The sequence below is a fragment of the Sebastes fasciatus genome, chromosome 23 (genome assembly GCF_043250625.1).
Source record: "Sebastes fasciatus isolate fSebFas1 chromosome 23, fSebFas1.pri, whole genome shotgun sequence".
NCBI lineage: Eukaryota > Metazoa > Chordata > Actinopteri > Perciformes > Sebastidae > Sebastes > Sebastes fasciatus.
In genome coordinates, this window is record NC_133817.1 from 10,663,090 (window position 1) to 10,682,239 (window position 19,150).

A 19,150-nucleotide genomic window follows, 5' to 3' on the forward strand; every position below is an offset into this window, starting at 1 on the left:
GACTATTTTGATAATGGATTAATCGGTTTGAGTCATTTTTTAAGAAAAATAAAAGTCAAAATTCTCTGATTGCAGCTTCTTAAATGTGAATATTTTCTGGTTTCTTTACTCCTCTATGACAGTAAATTAAATAACATAATATGAGGATGTCATCTTGGGCTTTGGGAAACACTGATTGAAACTTTTCACCATTTTCTGACATTTCATAGACCAAACAACTAATCGATTAATCAATAAAATATTCAACAGATTTATGAACAATGAAAACAATCGTAAATTGCAGCTCTACTCTCCGTACCTCAACACGTTTTAAGATGTACATCTCATCGGAAAGCCGAGCAAATTGGAATTTTAAAGGTGAATTTAATCATTTTCTAAACACGGCCCAATTAAGATGAGACAGCTCTTTAAAGAAAAGATGTTTTTTTTGTCTCCCTTTGTGTTTTTCTGTCTGTAACTATGTGTTTTTTATGCTGCTGCCTGTCTGAAAAGAGATTCTTAATCTTAATGGGACTCACCTGGTTAAACAAAGGTTAAATAAAAAAAAAATTCACAAGCCCAAAAGGTTGGAAACCACCAGTTTAGTTTAGATTAAGGGAGGACGAATAAATCGGAGCCCAATTAAATGAGCAAACTTATAGTTTTTACACAATAAATCTTCATAAAAGCTTGTGAATTTTCTCCATTATAGTATCAGTATGACTTCAGTATACAGCCTCATACAACAAGGTAAACAAAGGTGACACATCACGGCAACAAAATCCTCCCTTTGAGCAAGTACGATGATTCACCTGCATGGTGCCAAGGTCGCTCTATGTCAGACTAAAAAGGCTAAACTCTCATCGTATTCATCTTTTTTATCCCATTATTTTAAGCAGGATGAACTATATTATATACTGGCTCTCTTTGTTTTATAAAAGAAGAAATCCCTTTGGATATTTCCTTTAAATACATAACAAAACTAAAACAAATATAAAGCATAATTGCCAATATGGCATTTATTTTTATAGAAATGCAAATACTTAACATGGACAGTCATAAGAGACAATCTCATTCATCATCCACAAGGGGCAGCGACATAATTGGATTAATTTTCCTCCACAACAATAGTCTGAGCTCCTCATTTGGCTCGTCTTTAAATTAAATGTATAAATCCACCTTTTGTCTTGCGTGTCGTCTCTCCGTCAGTCTCACAGGAAGTCATAAAGGTACTTGACAATCTCAAAATTCACCGTTCTGGAAGATAAAAATCACACACAGCACATTCTCTGTGAGTAAAAAGGTTAATTTACTTGAGTATTTCTGCCTTCAGTCTCGGTCATACTGTATGTAGCAGACATGTACACACACCTGGAGATGGCACAGATGAAGTCCATAGAAACGGCACATTTGTACTTGGGGGCGTCGAGCTGGTCGTCGTGGCTGACCTGAGTCAACAGCTGTAGGGTCACCAGAGACGAGATCTAAATGGAGAATGGAGGGAAACATGAAATGACTCTCTGTTCCACTTCTTTAAACACAGCTTTCCCTCACTCTGAAGCCGAGGCACTAAATGATAGAGAGAGATATGGGTCGGGCCTAATTTCCTAAAACCATTTCATGCTCTGGGCCATAAATAGATCCTGAAACTCACGACCATATGGGCAGAAAACTCACTGGTCATTAGGTTTGATTTAACATAAAATATGGTGCCATTTGCACCTAGAAATCGGAGAAAATATCATTAAAAAATCCTCTGATTATTATAGTGTACATTCATTTTAATTTGCTTATCTGGCTAATGGGGGGAAAAAGCGTGAAATTAAATAATTTTCTATAGACTCTAGTCTTTCTACAGCTAATGTCGGGATCATGGAGAAGGATAACAAGCACTGCAGGACCAAATGAAGGACAACATTAAACCACCACAGAGCTCAGTTTAACTCAACGGAAATGGTCGTGTTGATTGCGTGTAAACAGACAGTTAAGGAGGTTAATTAAACTACTTTGGATGGATAATTTTAGTGTTCTGCTGACAAACACATACATACGTCTTTATTTGTCCTTTATTTAACGAGTCTAGTCATCACAGAGGATCACTTCAGTTATTATAGTTCATCCTGAGGTGACCATGAATGTCTGAAACAAATTTAATGACAATCCTCCGACCAAGGTCACTACACCCTTTACCAAGTTTTATGAAAATCAGGCCAGTAGTTTTTTCATAATCCAGCTGACAAAAAAACAAACCGAACCAAAAACATAACCCACTGAGACATAGACGATGTATACATCTATTTATCTGTATTTTCAACGTCAAATTGCTCAGTGGGAACCTCCTTGAAAGGGGGAAAAATGAATGTGAACCTCATGGTGACGCTAGAGTTAAAGTCAGGGGGGTCGCCAAAGTCAGTAGGATTCATTCTCTGGGAACAAGTTAAGTCTGTACAAAATCTCAAGGCAATCCATCTAACAATTGTTGAGATATTTCGGTCTGGACCAAAGTGGTGGACCAACAGATCGTTGGACATTTCCATCCCTAGAGCCATACCACCACATACCACGAATTTGAAGAAATTCCCTCAAGGCGTTCCTGAGATATCTCGTTCGCGAGAATGGGACAAACGGACAACCCGAAAACATAACGCCTCCGGCCACGACTGTCTCCGGTGCAGCGGCATAAAAATAATACATTTATTATATGCACAAATAAAAGTGATTTAATGTCAAACAATGTGAGAAAATATTCCGTCACTGGAATCTGAGGAGCCTCTTCTAGTTGTTTGGTCAGTGTGAATTAACTCTGTCTGTGCACTGTGTCCTGAATGTGTTGTGAAATATGGTAAAAAATTATGCAAATGTGAAGCGACTAAATGTGACTGCAGCAGCAGCAGCCAACTGGACACTGACCTGGGAGAAGATGCTGGCCGTTGGGGCGACTCTGCTGTCCACCACGCTGTAGAAAATGGCGAGCAGGCGGTCCAGAGGGAACGGCTTTGGGCCCAGAAGATGGTTACTGGTCTAGAAAACAGACAGAATATATTGAGATTATATCTGAAGATTGTGATTAAAACTGAGCCGTGTTGTGTTAAGATGATCACCTTTTCATTTTTCTTCAAGAAGTTTGTTTTTCTGATTTTACCGTGGTGCTGTTGGGAGGAAACAGAGGGACATCAGACTCATTCATTCAACATACTCTCTGTCTTTAGACCGTTGATTTGGATAATAAAAAAAATACACAAGCACGATAAGATCAAATCCCTGTACCTTTACAAAGAAGCGTTTATCTGTGCGTGCGGGGTTGTAGGACGCCAGGTAGGCAGCGATCAGCAGGAACTTGGAGTAATAAGGCAGTTCAACATGAGTGTGAGCAGATAAACCTGAGGGGAAATAAATGCATTGAGTCACATGTACCATATATCTGGAACGCTAAATATACTTTCATACGGTACATCGTGATGTTCACAAGATTAGGTGATAATGTATTTATTTTGGGTGTGATGTGTTGATATGCTGTTAAAACAAATCGAGGGTGTCACAGCACCCTATCAGCTGTTTAACATCTGCTCTGCGTTACATCAGTGAGTGCCACAGCGCTCTCAGTGTGTGTTAATACCTCTCAACGCTCCAGTCTCCTCCGTTTGCTGCATCTTATCCCACTGAAGACTGAGCAGAGAAAAGAGAAGAGGACATAACGATATAAAATAAACCACAACATCAGTGATCTCGCTCTATCAGGTTGTTCACCAGACGGCAGCAAACAAGCAGAATTAGATCAACAGTGATGCGGTTCATTGTAAAAGACACAGACCTGGACACTTCTCTCAGGTAAACAGTCTGCATGGCTTTCTTCAAATGAGGCTCAACGTTCCTCCACAGCTTGTGTGTGTCCGTCTCTTTCACTGGAGACATAAAACAGAGCAGCGTTGATGAAAAAGCCACAGTCATAAAGCACACAATGAGTTCAAGTTTATAAAGAGAAGGGATGTAATCAGTAAGGTCGGGAAAAACAATGGATGAAATGACTATGCGTAATGTGGAAGGTTGTAGAGAATTATCACCCAGTTGCCCCTCAGCTCTGTGAAGCAAGAAGTCAACGAGTGTTATGGGCAAAACGCTATAAACCAAACTCCTCAATGCCGGGAAGGAATTGAAATTAATTGTAAACTCATATTCATGGACATACTTTATTATTATACAGTCCTTGAATTGTAATTGTAATTTATGGTACTGTTAGATTGCTGCTAGACCGCCCCGTTAATACAGGTGCGGGCGGGAGAGTAAACAGTTTTTTGACCACAATGTTGTTTTTGAAAGGCTAAACGCCAACAAATATGGACTGAAGCAGAATATTTAGATAGATAAAATCATGTTGTGAATTTTGGAAATGATTACGTCTATCTTTTTTCAATAAATTTTGACTCTGAAGTTATTGGAAATGTTTGGATCACATTGGCTCACTTGCCCTCGCAGTTCATTGTGCGGCTGCCGGTTACAGCGTTATCCATTAATACTGGACTAACTTCAAAAATGTATATCCCCTTTAGTCACTTAGACACAAAAACATGGGAAAAAAGGGTCCGGGTTTAAAAATACCGAAGTTATCCTTTAAAGAAATACAAATTTAAAAGTTCAAATAGCTTAGGGGCATTTCAACATGATAGAGAGATCCCTCTTCAAATGAACACAAATAAAGGGTAAAATAAAGTATCATTAAATATTGATCAACTGTCAGATGAATGAATAAAAGTCTTTACCTTTTCCTTCTGCTAACGGCCCGCAGAACTTTGAAAAGTTGAGGGCAGCCTAGTTGAAAGAAAAGAGAGAAATCAACGATGCAAGACTGAAAGAAAATCAAAACAATGAAAAATCTTCTCTGAATTATGAGTGTGTGTGTGTGTGTGTGTGTCTGACCAGGTGTCGTAGCTCTCTGAGGTCCCGACAGACCGAGTAAAAGACTCCCAGCAGGATGTTGACGTAGGACGAGTAAAGCTCAGCTGAATATGAGGGATGTTTGTCCTGGGACAAAATCTGCTGCAGCTCACCTTCAAATACACGGACAAAATAGACAAACACACACATACAGAAAACCACAAAGTCACTACACTCACATAAAAACAGAGATATCATAAAAAAGAAAATGTCTCTTCTCACATCTCCAGCACAATGATTCACTTCCTCTGAAGTGCTGAATTCATACAGTGGTGTTTTTATAACGCACTATTCCTCCACAGTCGCTGCCTAAAGTGTTAGAACAAAATCACAGGTACAAATCTCACATCTCGCACCGCATCCGCCAAGTGCGCGTCATCAATATGCAGCGTGATGGGAGTGTATTCATGATACAGACTGATGTAGCGCGCGTGTGTGAACAATTCTACCTTTACTGTAGTCGGGGAAATGGAGCAGAAGAGGCTCGAAGCAGCCGGTGTTTGGTCTGAACTTGTCCCAGACGATTTCACTGAGCAGGATGACGGTGACGTTATCCTCAACCTGAAAGAGACACATATACAAATATGTAATGACAGTGTATTCAGTGAGAGTACGTCTCCATGGCTACAGACGTTACTACCAATTCAATTTATGTGTTTTATATATTTATATCTCAAATGTCTTGTTTTGTCCACAGCTCAAAGATATTCAGTTTACTGTCACAGAGGAGTAAAGAAACCAGAAAATATTCAAAATGTCCATTTTCTGACATTTTATAGACCAAACAACTGATCGATTAACGGAGAAAATAATCAACAGTTTAATCAACAATGAAAATAATCATTAGTTGAAGCCCTACTTGTGCCTTTCTGCCACTATAATAAAATACACTCTAACTCCTAGGCAGTAAATCCGTCATGTTAACCTTTTCCCCCGAGAGGCCATAATAATAATAATAATAATAATACAGAGACACATCAACCCTTCATCATTCTGTCATCCTTCACATACGTGTAAATCTGCATCCTAATTATCACTTCAGATTCCTGCGTGGCAGCACTGAAGCGTTGTGACATTGAAAAGACAGATTCCTCCAAAACACTCCACCAGAAAACAATCTGCTTTCACAGGAATAAAAACACAAATAATAGTCACATAAGTCTTTTGTCCTGTTGATGTCCCTAATTAAAATGCTGCAAGTGGTTCGCCATCCTTCCTTCCTTCTTTCCTAACAGCATTATGAGAGAGCTCCACACACACTCAGCTCAAGGTCAGTCATTACAAAAGAAGCTCTTCCAGTCATCATGCAACAACAATAAAAGTGGCACACTTGATAGATAACACAAAGAGCTCGCTGCACTTTCTCACCAGCTCCTGAAGACGCAGGAGAGCGGGGAGGAGGTTGGCGTCGGTGTCTCTCAGAAGCTCGGCTTTTTCCATCACCTGAAAAACACACATTTGAGCTCATTTTGTGACATATTCAATAAACTAGAGGTTGTGAATGGCTGTTTTATCATGCCACATTACTGCTGTGAGCTCACTTTCTAATATAATGAAATGATGAAGCCAAAACACTAGATTAAAAATACCACTTATTCTCCCCAGGCTAATGCATCTGGAGCTTTGTTCAGCATCTATTTGCATATGTTATTATCACTACCAATCATATTATCATACAAACATTTCAGTGACACATCCCAAGAATAAATCATCTCAGTATTTTGGTGTGCCAAGTGAGGAGTGATGTTCTGACTGGGCCGTTAAAGTGCACGGCACTCACAACGTATCGCGTCTGCTTGGCAGGAGACTGGGAGCGCTGCTGTCTGTAGACGCGTACGAAGTCAGACAGGGAGGGACTGCGGGGGAGCAGCGAGGCGGCGTCGCAGCCGAAGAAAGACAGCAGCACTTGTTCAAACAGCAACGCAACAGAGACACATTCGACACAGCTGACGGTGGCGTGAGGCAGCTGCAGAGAGGAAGAGGAGGAAGGAAGGATGACAGACAATCAGTTTGATATGTGTGGAGTTAAATACACATCTTCACATTGTGTTTGTTCGCTCCTTCAAATCAGTCCTTAATGGAATGAATGAAGTATTCAAACTGTCACAGCCATCCTCTGCTGTAATTTGGTGTTACATAAGAGCTTAGTCACTGATTGAAAAACAAATTAATTGGCAGTTATTTCGATAATCGATTAATCTTTTCAGCCAAACATTTGCTGGTTCAAGCGTCTTCTTTTTCATATTTAGTAAACTGAATATCTTTAAGGTTTTGGACTGTTGCTTGGTCAAACAAGCAGTTTGAAAACGTCACTTTGGGGTCTGGGAAATTGTGAGGAGCTACTATTTTTTGACATTTTATAGACCAAATGATTAATCAAGAACATAATCAGTCAACTGCTATAAGCATTTTTATTTATTATTATATTCCCCTCCTTTACCTCCGGCTCTCTGGATGTTTATACTGTATTTATGTTAAGTCCTTTTTCATAGGTACCCTTTGAAAAGGAAAATAAACACACTACGAATCAACCTAAATGAAGGCTTGTATATCCATTTGTACTGCCTGTGGGTGTAATAACAATGCATTTTGAAATTAAAAAAAAGTAACACAATAAAATAAAATAATTGGCAGATTAATAAATAAATAAAATAACAGTTGCAACCTTAGTTAGTTGGTTACTGTATTGTCCACATTGTGAAAAACTATCCTAGAGTTCATCACATTTCTGGTGGCATTTAATTGTCTATAGCGTATATATTCTTCAACTAGAAGTGTGGGTGCAAACTGGGTGGGAAGGAATCTAAATCAGACACCTAGTGATTCTGTCCATGAATTTTAAATGGAGAAGGGAAACATAAGCCTACGCACACAAAGCTTTGTGTGCACTGAGAAAAGGAGATTTTTCTGAAAGGCAATAAAATGTATTGAGGGAAGTGAAATTCTTGGTACTTTAAATCAAATCTACTGCGGTATTTCCAAGCAGTCTTTCAGTGGTCTCGAGGAGGCTTTGCATGATTAAAGTTCCAGCATCTGCTTAAGGTTTATATAAGCTTAAAGTAGTCGGTGAGTCAAACTCTTTCATGTTAAGCAGACACTCACTGACATAATCCTGATTAACTGTTTGTCCTGTGACAAACTTTTGTAGTCTGTCTGCATACGCACAATCAAACACCATTCAGTCCTGGAGGTCCCTGAACTGACAGCAAATCTCTCTCTCACCTCAAGTTCCTTCAGCAAAACCTGCATCACATGACTCTTCCCTGAAGCCCGATGACCATAGATGAAGATGGAGGGGTAGCTGTACTGGTGCGGCTGTAAGAACAACATTCAGTACATTTTTACTCAATACAATTGTGACATTTCATTACGATCAATAACAATCTAAACAAACACGTTCTCCAAGTTAATTCTCGTACAAAGATTTAAAATGAATCAAAATATTTCTTCATCAGCAAACACCTGAATCCATAATGGACAAGTCTGTGGCAACAAGAAGTATTGTTCTGTGCTGTTGATTCACAATATTGATCATGAAGAAATATTATTTTCAAGCTAGACACAATTTTAGCTGGCTAAAATAAATGTTTCAGAAAGATTTAAAATGTAACTTCACATTTTTTTTGCTGTATTTTGCTGTATTTTTTTTACTGTATTGAAGAGGAGAAGAAGAAGACAAAGAAGAAGAAGAAGAAGAAGAGGAGGAGAAGAGGAGGAGAGGAAGAAGAAGAGAAGAGGGGGAGAAAGAAGAAGAGAAGAAGGAGGAAGAAGAGGAGAAGAAGAAGAAGAGAAGAGGAGGAGGAGGAAGAAGCAGAGAAGAAGAAGAAGAAGAGATGAAGAGGAGGAGGAAGAGGAAGAAGAAGAAGAGAAGAGGAGAAGAAGAAGAGGAGAAGAAGAAGAGAAGAGAAGAAGAAGAGGAGAAGAAGGGGAGGAGGAGGAGGAGGAAGAAGAAGAGGAGGAAGAAGAGGAGGAGAGGAAGAAGAGAAGAGGGGGAGAAAGAAGAAGAAGAGAAGAAGAGGAGGAGAAGAAGAAGAAGAGAAGAGGAGGAGGAAGAAGAAGAAGAGGAGGAGAAGAAGAGAAGAAGAAGAAGAAGAGATGAAGAGGAGGAGGAAGAAGAAGAAGAAGAAGAAGAGAAGAAGAGAAGAAGAGAAGAAGAGGAGAAGAAGAAGAGAAGAAGAAGGGGAGGAGGAGGAGGAAGAAGAAGAGGAGGAGAAGAAGAGGAGGAGAGGAAGAAGAAGAGAAGAGGGGGAGAAAGAAGAAGAAAAGAGGAGGAGGAGGAGGAAGAAGAAGAGGAGGAGAAGAAGACGAGAAGAGGAGGAGGAAGAAGAAGAAGAGGAGAAGAAGAAGAGGAAGAAGAAGAAGAAGAGATGAAGAGGAAGAAGAAGAGGAGGAAGAAGAAGAAGAAAAAGAAGAAGAGAAGAAGAGGAGAAGAAGAAGAAGAGAAGAAGAAGGGGAGGAGGAGGAAGAAGAAAAAGAGGAGGAAGAAGAAGAAGAGGAGAAGAGAAGAAGAAGAAGAGGAGAAGAAGAAGAGGAGAAGAAGAGGAGAAGAGGAGAAGAAGAAGAAGAGGAGAAGAAGGGGAGGAGGAGGAAGAAGAAAAAGAGGAGGAAGAAGAAGAAGAGGAGAAGAGGAGAAGAAGAAGAAGAGGAGAAGAAGGGGAGGAGGAGGAAGAAGAAAAAGAGGAGGAAGAAGAAGAAGAGGAGAAGAGGAGAAGAAGAAGAAGAGGAGAGGAAGAGGAGAAGGAAGAAGAAGAAGAGGAGTACCTGTCCCAGGAGCGCCAGCAGCATCCCGGCCTGCATCTCTCTGCAGGGCAGCTGCTCAGAGACCCTCTGCAGTCTCTCCTCCTCATACCCGGCTTGTTGTAACAGCGCTGACATCCCGATATACAGGATCTATCACACTGTGAGGAGGTCAGTGACGACACACACCCAGGCTAACGTTAGATAGCTATCTATCTAGCTACCTTTAACGGTCAGCTACAGCACACTCAGCACGATATTCACTATAAGATACGATCAAAACAATCAATATTGTAGGAAATACATATACTGTACTGTGGAAACACATATATCTGGAAATCAAACGTGTAACAGAGTTAAAAAGCGGTGAAAAGCTGAGTTAGTTAAAGTTAAAAAACATAAACAAACAGTCAGGAGGACACTCAGGAGTTTCGCGCGCGCCTTCAGATTACGTCAAATGACGGTCTTCGTTTGCCAGCCAATCAGAAATCGCGCAATGAATCATGGGTAATGGAGTTTTTTGGCTTTAAAACTCGCATTGGTGAAATAAAGGGATATCAGATGCTTTTATATACTTTAAAAACAAATATATAAATATATGTATTTATTAATTTATTCCTAAGCACTTTATTCATTGTGTGTGTGTGTGTGTGTGTGTGTGTGTGTGTGTGTGTGTGTGTGTGTGTGTGTGTGTGTATATATATATATACAGTATATTTATATATATATTATTATTTATTTTGAGAAATTATTTTACATATTAAGATACAGTATATATCCATATATATCGTAATATGTAAAATCATTTCTCAGATTTTTTTATAAAATGGCTTTTAATAAGACTTTCTCTTTTTGTTTTGGCTTTTATTTATTAATTTATTCCTAAGCACTTTATTCATTGTATATATATATATATATCATTATTTATTTTGAGAAATTATTTTACATATTAAGATATACAGTATATATACATAAGTATATATGGATATTTATGTATATGTATATATGCATAAATATACAATATAGTGTATATATACTATATATATATAGTATATTATATATATATATATTTTTTTACTATTATTATTGTTGTTGAATAGGTGCATTTGTGTGCGTTAATTCTTGGATTTGCATTGTCAATACCCTGCTCCTACAATTAGAGTATTATGATGCAGCTGTAGTGGGATTATTATGGGAGCATTAAATTTAGGACTATTATTGTTTTTATTATAAATGTACCATTGTGTCTGTTTAAAGATTTCGCGCGAATTGCTGGGATAATGCGTCAGAGTGGGATTAGTGGATGTGGGTTGGTCCTATGTGCTCTCCTCCTCCTCCTCCTCCTCCTCCTCCTCTGATTCAATAGGAGCTCAGCTGCAGCTCAGACGGACCATTTCAGCCAGATCTCACTCACCGAACCACGGAGCTGAGAGAGCCTGGTATTGTCTTGTCGGAATAACAGCCTTCTGGTTTTGGACACAACATTTTTTCAAAATACAACATGAGGACAAATGTTGGATAAATACAACGTGGTTTTCTGAATGGAGTTCTGGAACGCACGTTTTCTGCTGAGCGAGAGTGATGAATGAGAACCAGAGAGGAGGAGAGGAGAACCACATCGCCATGGATACCAGAGAGCAGGGATGCTGAGGATGCTGAGGATGTTGATGATCAGTGGAGGCTGGTGGAAAATTTTTCTTGGTGGTGCTGTGCCACATCCAATCAATTTCAGCAAACATCCCGGTATGATTTAATGCAAAAAAAAGGGAAGGTATGAAAAACACATGACTACTTTGCAGTTAAATAATCAACAATTATTTTATTCCAACAGGAAGAGTAAATAATGCCTTGATAAACACAACAGTATAAAATGTACTCAGTGGTGGAATGTAACTAAGTACTTAGATACAATTTTGAGGTACTTCTTCTTTACTTGAGTATTTCCATGTTCTGCTACTTTCTACTTTCTACTCAACTACATAGAGGGAAATATTAGACTTTCTACTCCACTACATCTCAGAGGGAAATATTAGACTTTTTACTAAACTACATCTCAGAGGGAAATATTAGACTTTTTACTAAACTACATCTCAGAGGGAAATATTAGACTTTTTACTAAACTACATCTCAGAGGGAAATATTAGACTTTTTTTCTCCACTACATTTATCTGACAACTTTAGTTACTTTACAGATTCAGATTATTAATACAAAATATAATCACATTACAATCAAATTACACATATTACTGTGTGCATTCCATATTTAAAACACACAAATATTGACAATTTGTATAATTTGTATAATTTTTATTATTATTATTATTATTAGTAGTAGTAGTAGTAATGTTTTTTTGTGTGTGATTCTAACGCCCTTTATTGGCCAGCCCCCACTGCAGGATGCTGAGGATGTGACTGAATAAAGTCAGAAAAATAACAAGTTTTTGTGATTTTGTTTTTTTGCAAACAGATGTTATAGTTTGCTGAGGTTCATAAATAGATCCTGCAGGACCCCCCTTTCACACAGACCTGGAGGATGATCCCCGGGGCCCCCAGCACCACGACCACCACCATGCTCCCCGCCTCCGAGGCTGCCAAGATCTACCAGACCAACTACGTGCGCAACTCCCGCGCCATCGGCGTCCTGTGGGCCATCTTCACCATCCTCTTCGCCATCGTCAACGTGGTGTGCTTCATCCAGCCCTACTGGATCGGGGACGGCATGGACACCCCTCAGGCTGGGTACTTTGGGCTCTTCCACTACTGCATCGGCAACGGGCTGTCCCGGGACTTGACCTGTCAGGGCAGCTTCACGGAGTTCAGCACCATCCCCTCCGGCGCCTTCAAGGCCGCCTCCTTCTTCATCGGCATGTCCATGGTGTTGGTCATAACCTGCATCGGCTGCTTCGCGCTCTTCTTCTTCTGCAGCACCGGGACCGTGTACAAGATCTGCGGCTGGATGCAGCTGGCTGCAGGTAGGAGGAGGCTCTGTTGACTATACAGTTTGCAGTTCATATAACACACTTCAGAGTGTTTCAGAGTTCAAATTAGTAGATAAGAATAGGTGTGCCACATCCCCACTTCATAAAGTTTGGTGTAAAAACATGCACACATCTGTAAAAACATGCACACATCTGTAAAAACATGCACACATATGTAAAAACATGAACACATCTGTGAAAACATGCACACATCTGTAAAAACATGCACACATCTGTGAAAACATGCACACATATGTAAAAACATGCACACATCTGTGAAAACATGCCCACATCTGTAAAAAACATTCCCACATCTGTGAAAACATGCACACATATGTAAAAACATGAACACATCTGTGAAAACATGCACACATCTGTAAAAACATGCACACATCTGTGAAAACATGCACACATATGTAAAAACATGCACACATCTGTGAAAACATGCCCACATCTGTAAAAACATGCACACATCTGTGAAAACATGCCCACATCTGTAAAAACATTCCCACATCTGTGAAAACATGCACACATCTGTAAAAACATGCACACATCTGTGAAAACATGCACACATATGTAAAAACATGCACACATCTGTGAAAACATGCCCACATCTGTAAAAACATTCCCACATCTGTGAAAACATGCACACATATGTAAAAACATGCACACATCTGTAAAAACATGCACACATCTTTAAAAACATGCACACATCTCTAAAAACATCTGTAAAAACATGCACACATCTGTAAAAACCTGCACACATCTGCACCCAAAAATTCAGATGTTCTAAATTAGTAGATAAGAAGAGGTTTCTCCCTCATCCCCACTTCATTAAGTTTGGTATAAAAACATGCACACATCTGCACCTAAAAATCCAGAATACAAGATCTGCGGCTGGATGCAGCTGGCTGCAGGTAGGAGGGGGCTCTGTTGACTATACAGGTTGGAGTTCATATAACACACTTCAGTGTGTCAGAGTTCAAATTAGTAGATAATCCCCACTTCATAAAGTTTGGTGTAAAAACATGCACACATCTGCACCTAAAAATCCAGATGTTCTCCAACTTTTTTAAGGTCATCGACTCCAACAGATACTCTTTTGAGCTCTGTTATGACAACTCAAGTGTTTAATAATTCACTTACCCTCATCTCCTCATTGAGATTTTTTTTAAAAATGACAAGGTCAAAACACATAATAATAATAATAAATTGGACTTATATAGCGCCTTTCAGAAACCCAAGGACGCTTTACAAAGGGGGCACACAAAATCATACTAATAAATAACACAGAGGAGAAAATATAGCTAAGTAATTAAAAGAGTGATGTGTAGGAAGAGTCAGCTGAGATCATAGGCCTTGATGAGCAGGTGGCGTTTGAGGTGTTTTTTGAAAATGTCCAGGGATGAAGCATTTCTTATTCACAAGAGCATTATATTCATAGAGCATTTCTGTAGTTACTACAGCCCTGATAAAACATTATGTAACTGTCTGAAGTGTAGGTGGAGTGACAACAGCCTTGGGGGAACACAAGACCTTAGACTGAAATAGTGAAAACGAGTTGAGAGATAAATAATGAAAAGATACAAGCATTTATACAATGTTTTGGTGGGGGGGAGGGTGCTTTTCTGATACCTACAGGTCAGAACTGGACTTTGAGGTTACCTATCTAAATTAGTAGATAAGAGGTTTCTCCCTCATCCCCACTTCATAAAAGTTTGGTATAAAAACATGCACACATCTGCACCTAAAAATCCAGATGTTCTCCAACTTCTTTAAGGTCATGGAGCCCAGGTATCGCTATCAAAAAAGTCAGGTCGGTGCATCCCAATATGTAGTATACCTCTTTGTCTGGTGGTTTACGTTATACCCACCTATCCGCCAAAAAGCCATTGGAATATATAGGAGAGTACTTCCTCTGTAACCTACCTATCTACCTAGTAGTACACCCACCTCATCAACTACCACTACACCACTGAGGTTACCTGGCTACATGTAGAGATTCATCAGAACCAGACAGTGATGTATATGTGTAATTTCCGTCCAGGTTGGGATCATCATTATGAACAAAAATGTATTTTCTGTATATTGTTCATCCCGAAAATCCCGTAAATGTAACATATTCCAAAATACAGTACATCCAGAATTCTGTTATATATATGTGGTTAACACCTCGACTCTGTCAGTATAAAAGTTAAAACTCTCAGCTATAGAAACAGGTAAGTCCTCAGTTGTTTTTTGGGGTTTACATTGTATGTGGCTTTCAACTATAATATGCAAATTCTTCTTTTTCTCCTAATGAGAACAGAAGGGGTCTCTCTTACATCTTCAAACCCTCCATGCACATTAAGTAAAAGAGAAAAACACACGTAAAAGGAAGTGAGAAAGTAAAATCAAAGGAGCAGAGACATGTAGTAGTGACTGATTGAACTGCTTTTAATTATTTTTAGTCACATTTCCAGCTTCCTCTTTGAAGCAGACAGACACGACCTTGATTTCCTTCCAAAATTATATTTTCAAAAAACTAGTGCAGCTCCGCTTTATATCGCAGCCAACTGTTTCAGTACACATGGGAACATTACAGTAAACATCAGCATTAACAATCTTTACTTTAAAAGGATTTCAGAAATACTAAATGTCATAACAAAATGCACATAAAGAACTTTTTGATGAGAAACCAAGTAGAAGATTTTTACATTTTGTTTATCATCTGATTTGAGTGTGTCATACAAGAAACAGCTAATGTACCTTGAACCTCTAGCCAGAGATGAGGAGGTAAAACTGTTTTTTGATATTCGTGCAACTTAATTTTTAAATCTGCTATTATTGTGTCATCTGCAAACATACACACATTTGAATTAGCGAAAGCTCAGAAGATCATGTATATAAATGATAAACAACAATTTATACGAGGTTAAAACGGGAAGAAAACAAATGTTATCAGTTGACCTGTCATTCAAGTGACCTTGACTCAACATTTAATTTAATTTATTAAATGTATTTATTTACCAGGGACTGTGCACATTAATCAACATTTCAGTTTCTACCTCAATATAAATGTGCCAGAGTTAACTAAAGAGCTCATTTCCATCTGTAGTCCCTGGGCAGATTATTACAAATATATAAATAACTGGTGAGATGATGGACTTTTTAATATGCTATGAACAAATAAGCATTGTTAGTAGAAACAACAGAAGAAGTATGTAAATGAAGGAGCTTTAATTTAAACCAAAAACAAGAGATTTTATTTTATTTCTGTGAGTGAATGAGTGCCAACGCACCAATTTACACCCTAATAGAAAAACCCATGACAAATAATGACTTTTTGAGCATAATTTAAGGTTCATAATTCTCATCTATAGATCTAATTTGTGTTTATAAATAATCTCCCAGCATCACACTGTGCATCTTCACAGATGCCTGCTTGTAAAACACAGCTTGTTCTCAAATGGGAATTAAATGTCACAACCAATAATAATCACACTCATAGAGAGTGTGCTTCTGTTTCTCCCTATAAACACACAACGACTAAATATACGTTCTGATTCAGGGTGAACATGTGTTTCAAAAAGTCCGCGGATCACCAGTTTTAGCAATAAATAGCAACTACAGACTGCAATCTAATTCCTCGTTACACAAGCCATTGATTAGATATAGAGGTTAGTAGAGCCGTTGGCCAGCTGTGAGGCTATTTCATAGCAAAAAAAAACAACCTCAGAGTGTCTCAAACTGTAGCAGCTGTGATTATTTTGGAGCGACAGCACCATGATGAGCTCTATCACAGTCATAATGAGTAGCACATCCTGGCAGTTTGAGTCTTTGCAGGGTTTTTTCGTCACAGATCAAAGCTGCTTCTTATTCCTCTGGGTCACAGGTTGGCTTTCTTCAGTTTCCCACCATGTCAGAGGAGCAGATGTGACAGTTTGCAACACATTCAGAGGAAGACATGAATCAGATTTTCATCTCTGGTGGTTGACTGTTATCAGGCCATCAAATAGGTGTTATCAGTTGCTATAAGCGCCATAGATGTGGGTCAGTAGGGGCCTACTACACTCACTAGTAGGTTTTATCATCTACTCACATGGTTGATCGCCAAAAGAAGGTATAAAAGAACGCGACAATGACCTCTAAGTGGTTTTGTTGCGCTTCATTCAGTTTTACAACATGTTAGAACTTGTTGCTTTTAAGTTTCGCTTTCACTTTTACAACATAGTAAGCGTACTAAGCCCCTACTGACCCATATGGTGCTAATAGCGATCGATAACGCACATTTAATGGCCTGATAACAGTCCAATCGGGGGGGTTAGCAGTGGTGGAGAGTAACTAAGTACATTTACTCAAGTATTGTACTTGTACTTGTATTCTACATTTATACGCCACGCAACAAAACTACGGTAGAGTCCGCAGTTAGGTTGAGGCAACAAAACCACTTGGTTAGGTTTAGGAAAAACATCATGGTTGGGGTTAAGTATGTAAACTATATAAAATACGTACAGAAGCAACGTGACATAAGTACGGAAAACACGTGACAAACGTCGCTGACGTAACTTGCAAAACAAAAGACCGATCTCCATATAATGAGGGCTACAACTAATGATTGTTTTCAAATCGTTTGGTCCATAAAATGCCAGAAAACGATACAAATGTCATCACAATTTCCAAAAACTCAAGATGACATATTCAAATTACTTTGTTGTCCGACTAACCATCCAAAACACAAACATATTTAGCTTAATATGACTGTATTAACAGTCTAATAATGTTATCTCAGCTCAACTCAACTGTATTTATATCACACTTTTCATATTGTACATCATACAACACAAAATGCTTCAAGAAAAAAAAAAAATACATGATAATAAGTATAATTTTGCAAGACTAAAAATGACAATAGACAATGAAATGTAAAAAATAAATAAAAGTCACTACAGTCAATATGCACAAGAGATAGAAATAGTATGAAAACCAAGGATTAAGACTTAACAACTAAGGCAATAAATGACGAAAAAAAGTGTCCACAGAGGTGTATTATACATAATAATATATCAGCCATGAGGCATTTTTCTTGCATAACAACTACTTTTACTTTTGTATACTTAAAGTACATTTTGCCGCTAATATTTCTAAACTTTTACTGAAGTGAAAATCATCTGTTTTGATCATCACAGTGCTTCTGTCTCTCGCTGCCTCATTCAGTATCACTCGGTCTGTCTCGTCTCTCATTCTCGTTTAGGCCACTGTGAAATCTGCCATTTAAAGGTTTTCTAGGCAACTTAAATAGCCAATATCGAGGCGCTTTCTCTCTCTAAGCAGTCTGAAATCCCGACATGATTGTAAAAAAATCCTCCCTGTCAGATGTCATTTCAGGTGGTATGAGGCTGCTGTGATCTGCTATCAAAGGCAGCACACACAGCTCAGAGGCAGCCCTCTCCTCCAACGATGGGATGTCCTGAATGTTTGATGAGCTCTTGCCTCCTGGTGGATAAAGAGATTTTTTAGGAATATAGCGAAGAATAATGATGATCGCTGTAATGATGTAGCCGTTTCTTTGCCTCTTTGGAGATGTGAAAAAAACACAGTCTGGTTTGATGGTCTGTTTTATAGTTTGCACAAATCCTTTGCATAACTTATCTCAGTAGTTGGCAGACATACATAACTGGCATGTGGCCCAAACAGAGAGACAACGTTTATGTCTTTGTCTTCTGTTTCTCACCTTCATTTTTCTGCAAGAACACCATCAGTTCTCCGCCTACTGAATTCCCTGACCATCCATGACCAAAGACAGATGGCCACTATGGCTCTTATGGAAATCCACCCACTGCTAGTTATTTGATTTTGGAAATATTCATCTCCAAGTTGTTGGCTACAACCAGTAGGCCCGTCATACTTTTGTTGGACGAAATATTGTCCCAGAAATAATTGCGATAAACAATAATATTGTCATTTTAAGATAATTTTATTTAACTGGTCCATCCATTTTCTTCTGCTTACCCGGGGTTGGGACGCGGGGGCAGCAGGCTTAGCAGGGAATTCCAGACGTCCGTCTCCCCAGCAATGTTTCCTCTTCCTAGGGGACCCCAAGGCGTTCCCAGGCCAAACGAGATATGTAATCTCTCCAGCGTGTTCTGGGACTACCCTGCGGACTTCTTACCAGTTGGCCGTGCCCGGAAAACCTCCAAAGGGAGGTGTCTAGGAGGCATCCTGATCAGATGCCCGAACAACCTCAGCTGGCCCCTTTCGACGCGTAGGAGCAGCGGTTTTATACCGAGCTCCCTCCAGATGTCTGAGCTCCTCAGACCGCTTGACACTCGGCAGCAAACCACCCCAGTGCGCGCTGAAGGCCATGGCCTGATGATGCCAACAGAACCACATCATCTGCAAAGAGCAGAGACGCAATTCTGAGGTCCCCAAACCGGACACTCCCCCTCCCCAGCTCGCCTTGAAATCCTGTTCATGAAAATCACAAACAGGATCGGTGACAAGGGACAACCCTTGCGGAGTATACGGACACAGCTCTCACTTTG

General features: G+C 39.2%; 2 protein-coding genes across 3 annotated transcripts in view; one reads left to right on the forward strand and one right to left on the reverse strand.

The window, feature by feature from the left end:
- Positions 1-973: 973 nt before the first annotated feature.
- Positions 974-9,814, reverse strand: orc5 (origin recognition complex, subunit 5). The gene is made up of 14 exons (XM_074625370.1): positions 9,673-9,814; positions 8,134-8,226; positions 6,692-6,877; positions 6,280-6,354; positions 5,361-5,472; positions 4,894-5,024; positions 4,737-4,785; positions 3,791-3,881; positions 3,596-3,645; positions 3,247-3,359; positions 3,081-3,128; positions 2,890-3,000; positions 1,351-1,463; positions 974-1,236 (listed from the first exon to the last, which is right to left on the reverse strand). Exons 1-14 carry the CDS (start codon positions 9,784-9,786, stop codon positions 1,191-1,193), a joined length of 1,332 nt encoding a protein of 443 aa, XP_074481471.1. The 5' UTR covers positions 9,787-9,814; the 3' UTR covers positions 974-1,190.
- lhfpl3 (LHFPL tetraspan subfamily member 3) overlaps positions 9,692-19,150 on the forward strand; it is a 37,302-nt gene continuing 27,843 nt past the window's right edge. For both annotated transcript variants that reach the window (XM_074625372.1, XM_074625371.1), the window contains exons 1-3: positions 9,692-9,819; positions 11,015-11,391; positions 12,116-12,620. In XM_074625372.1, coding sequence (XP_074481473.1) covers positions 12,182-12,620 — 439 coding nt within the window. In that variant the 5' untranslated portion in view covers positions 9,692-9,819; positions 11,015-11,391; positions 12,116-12,181. The remainder of the gene's footprint in view (positions 9,820-11,014; positions 11,392-12,115; positions 12,621-19,150) is intronic.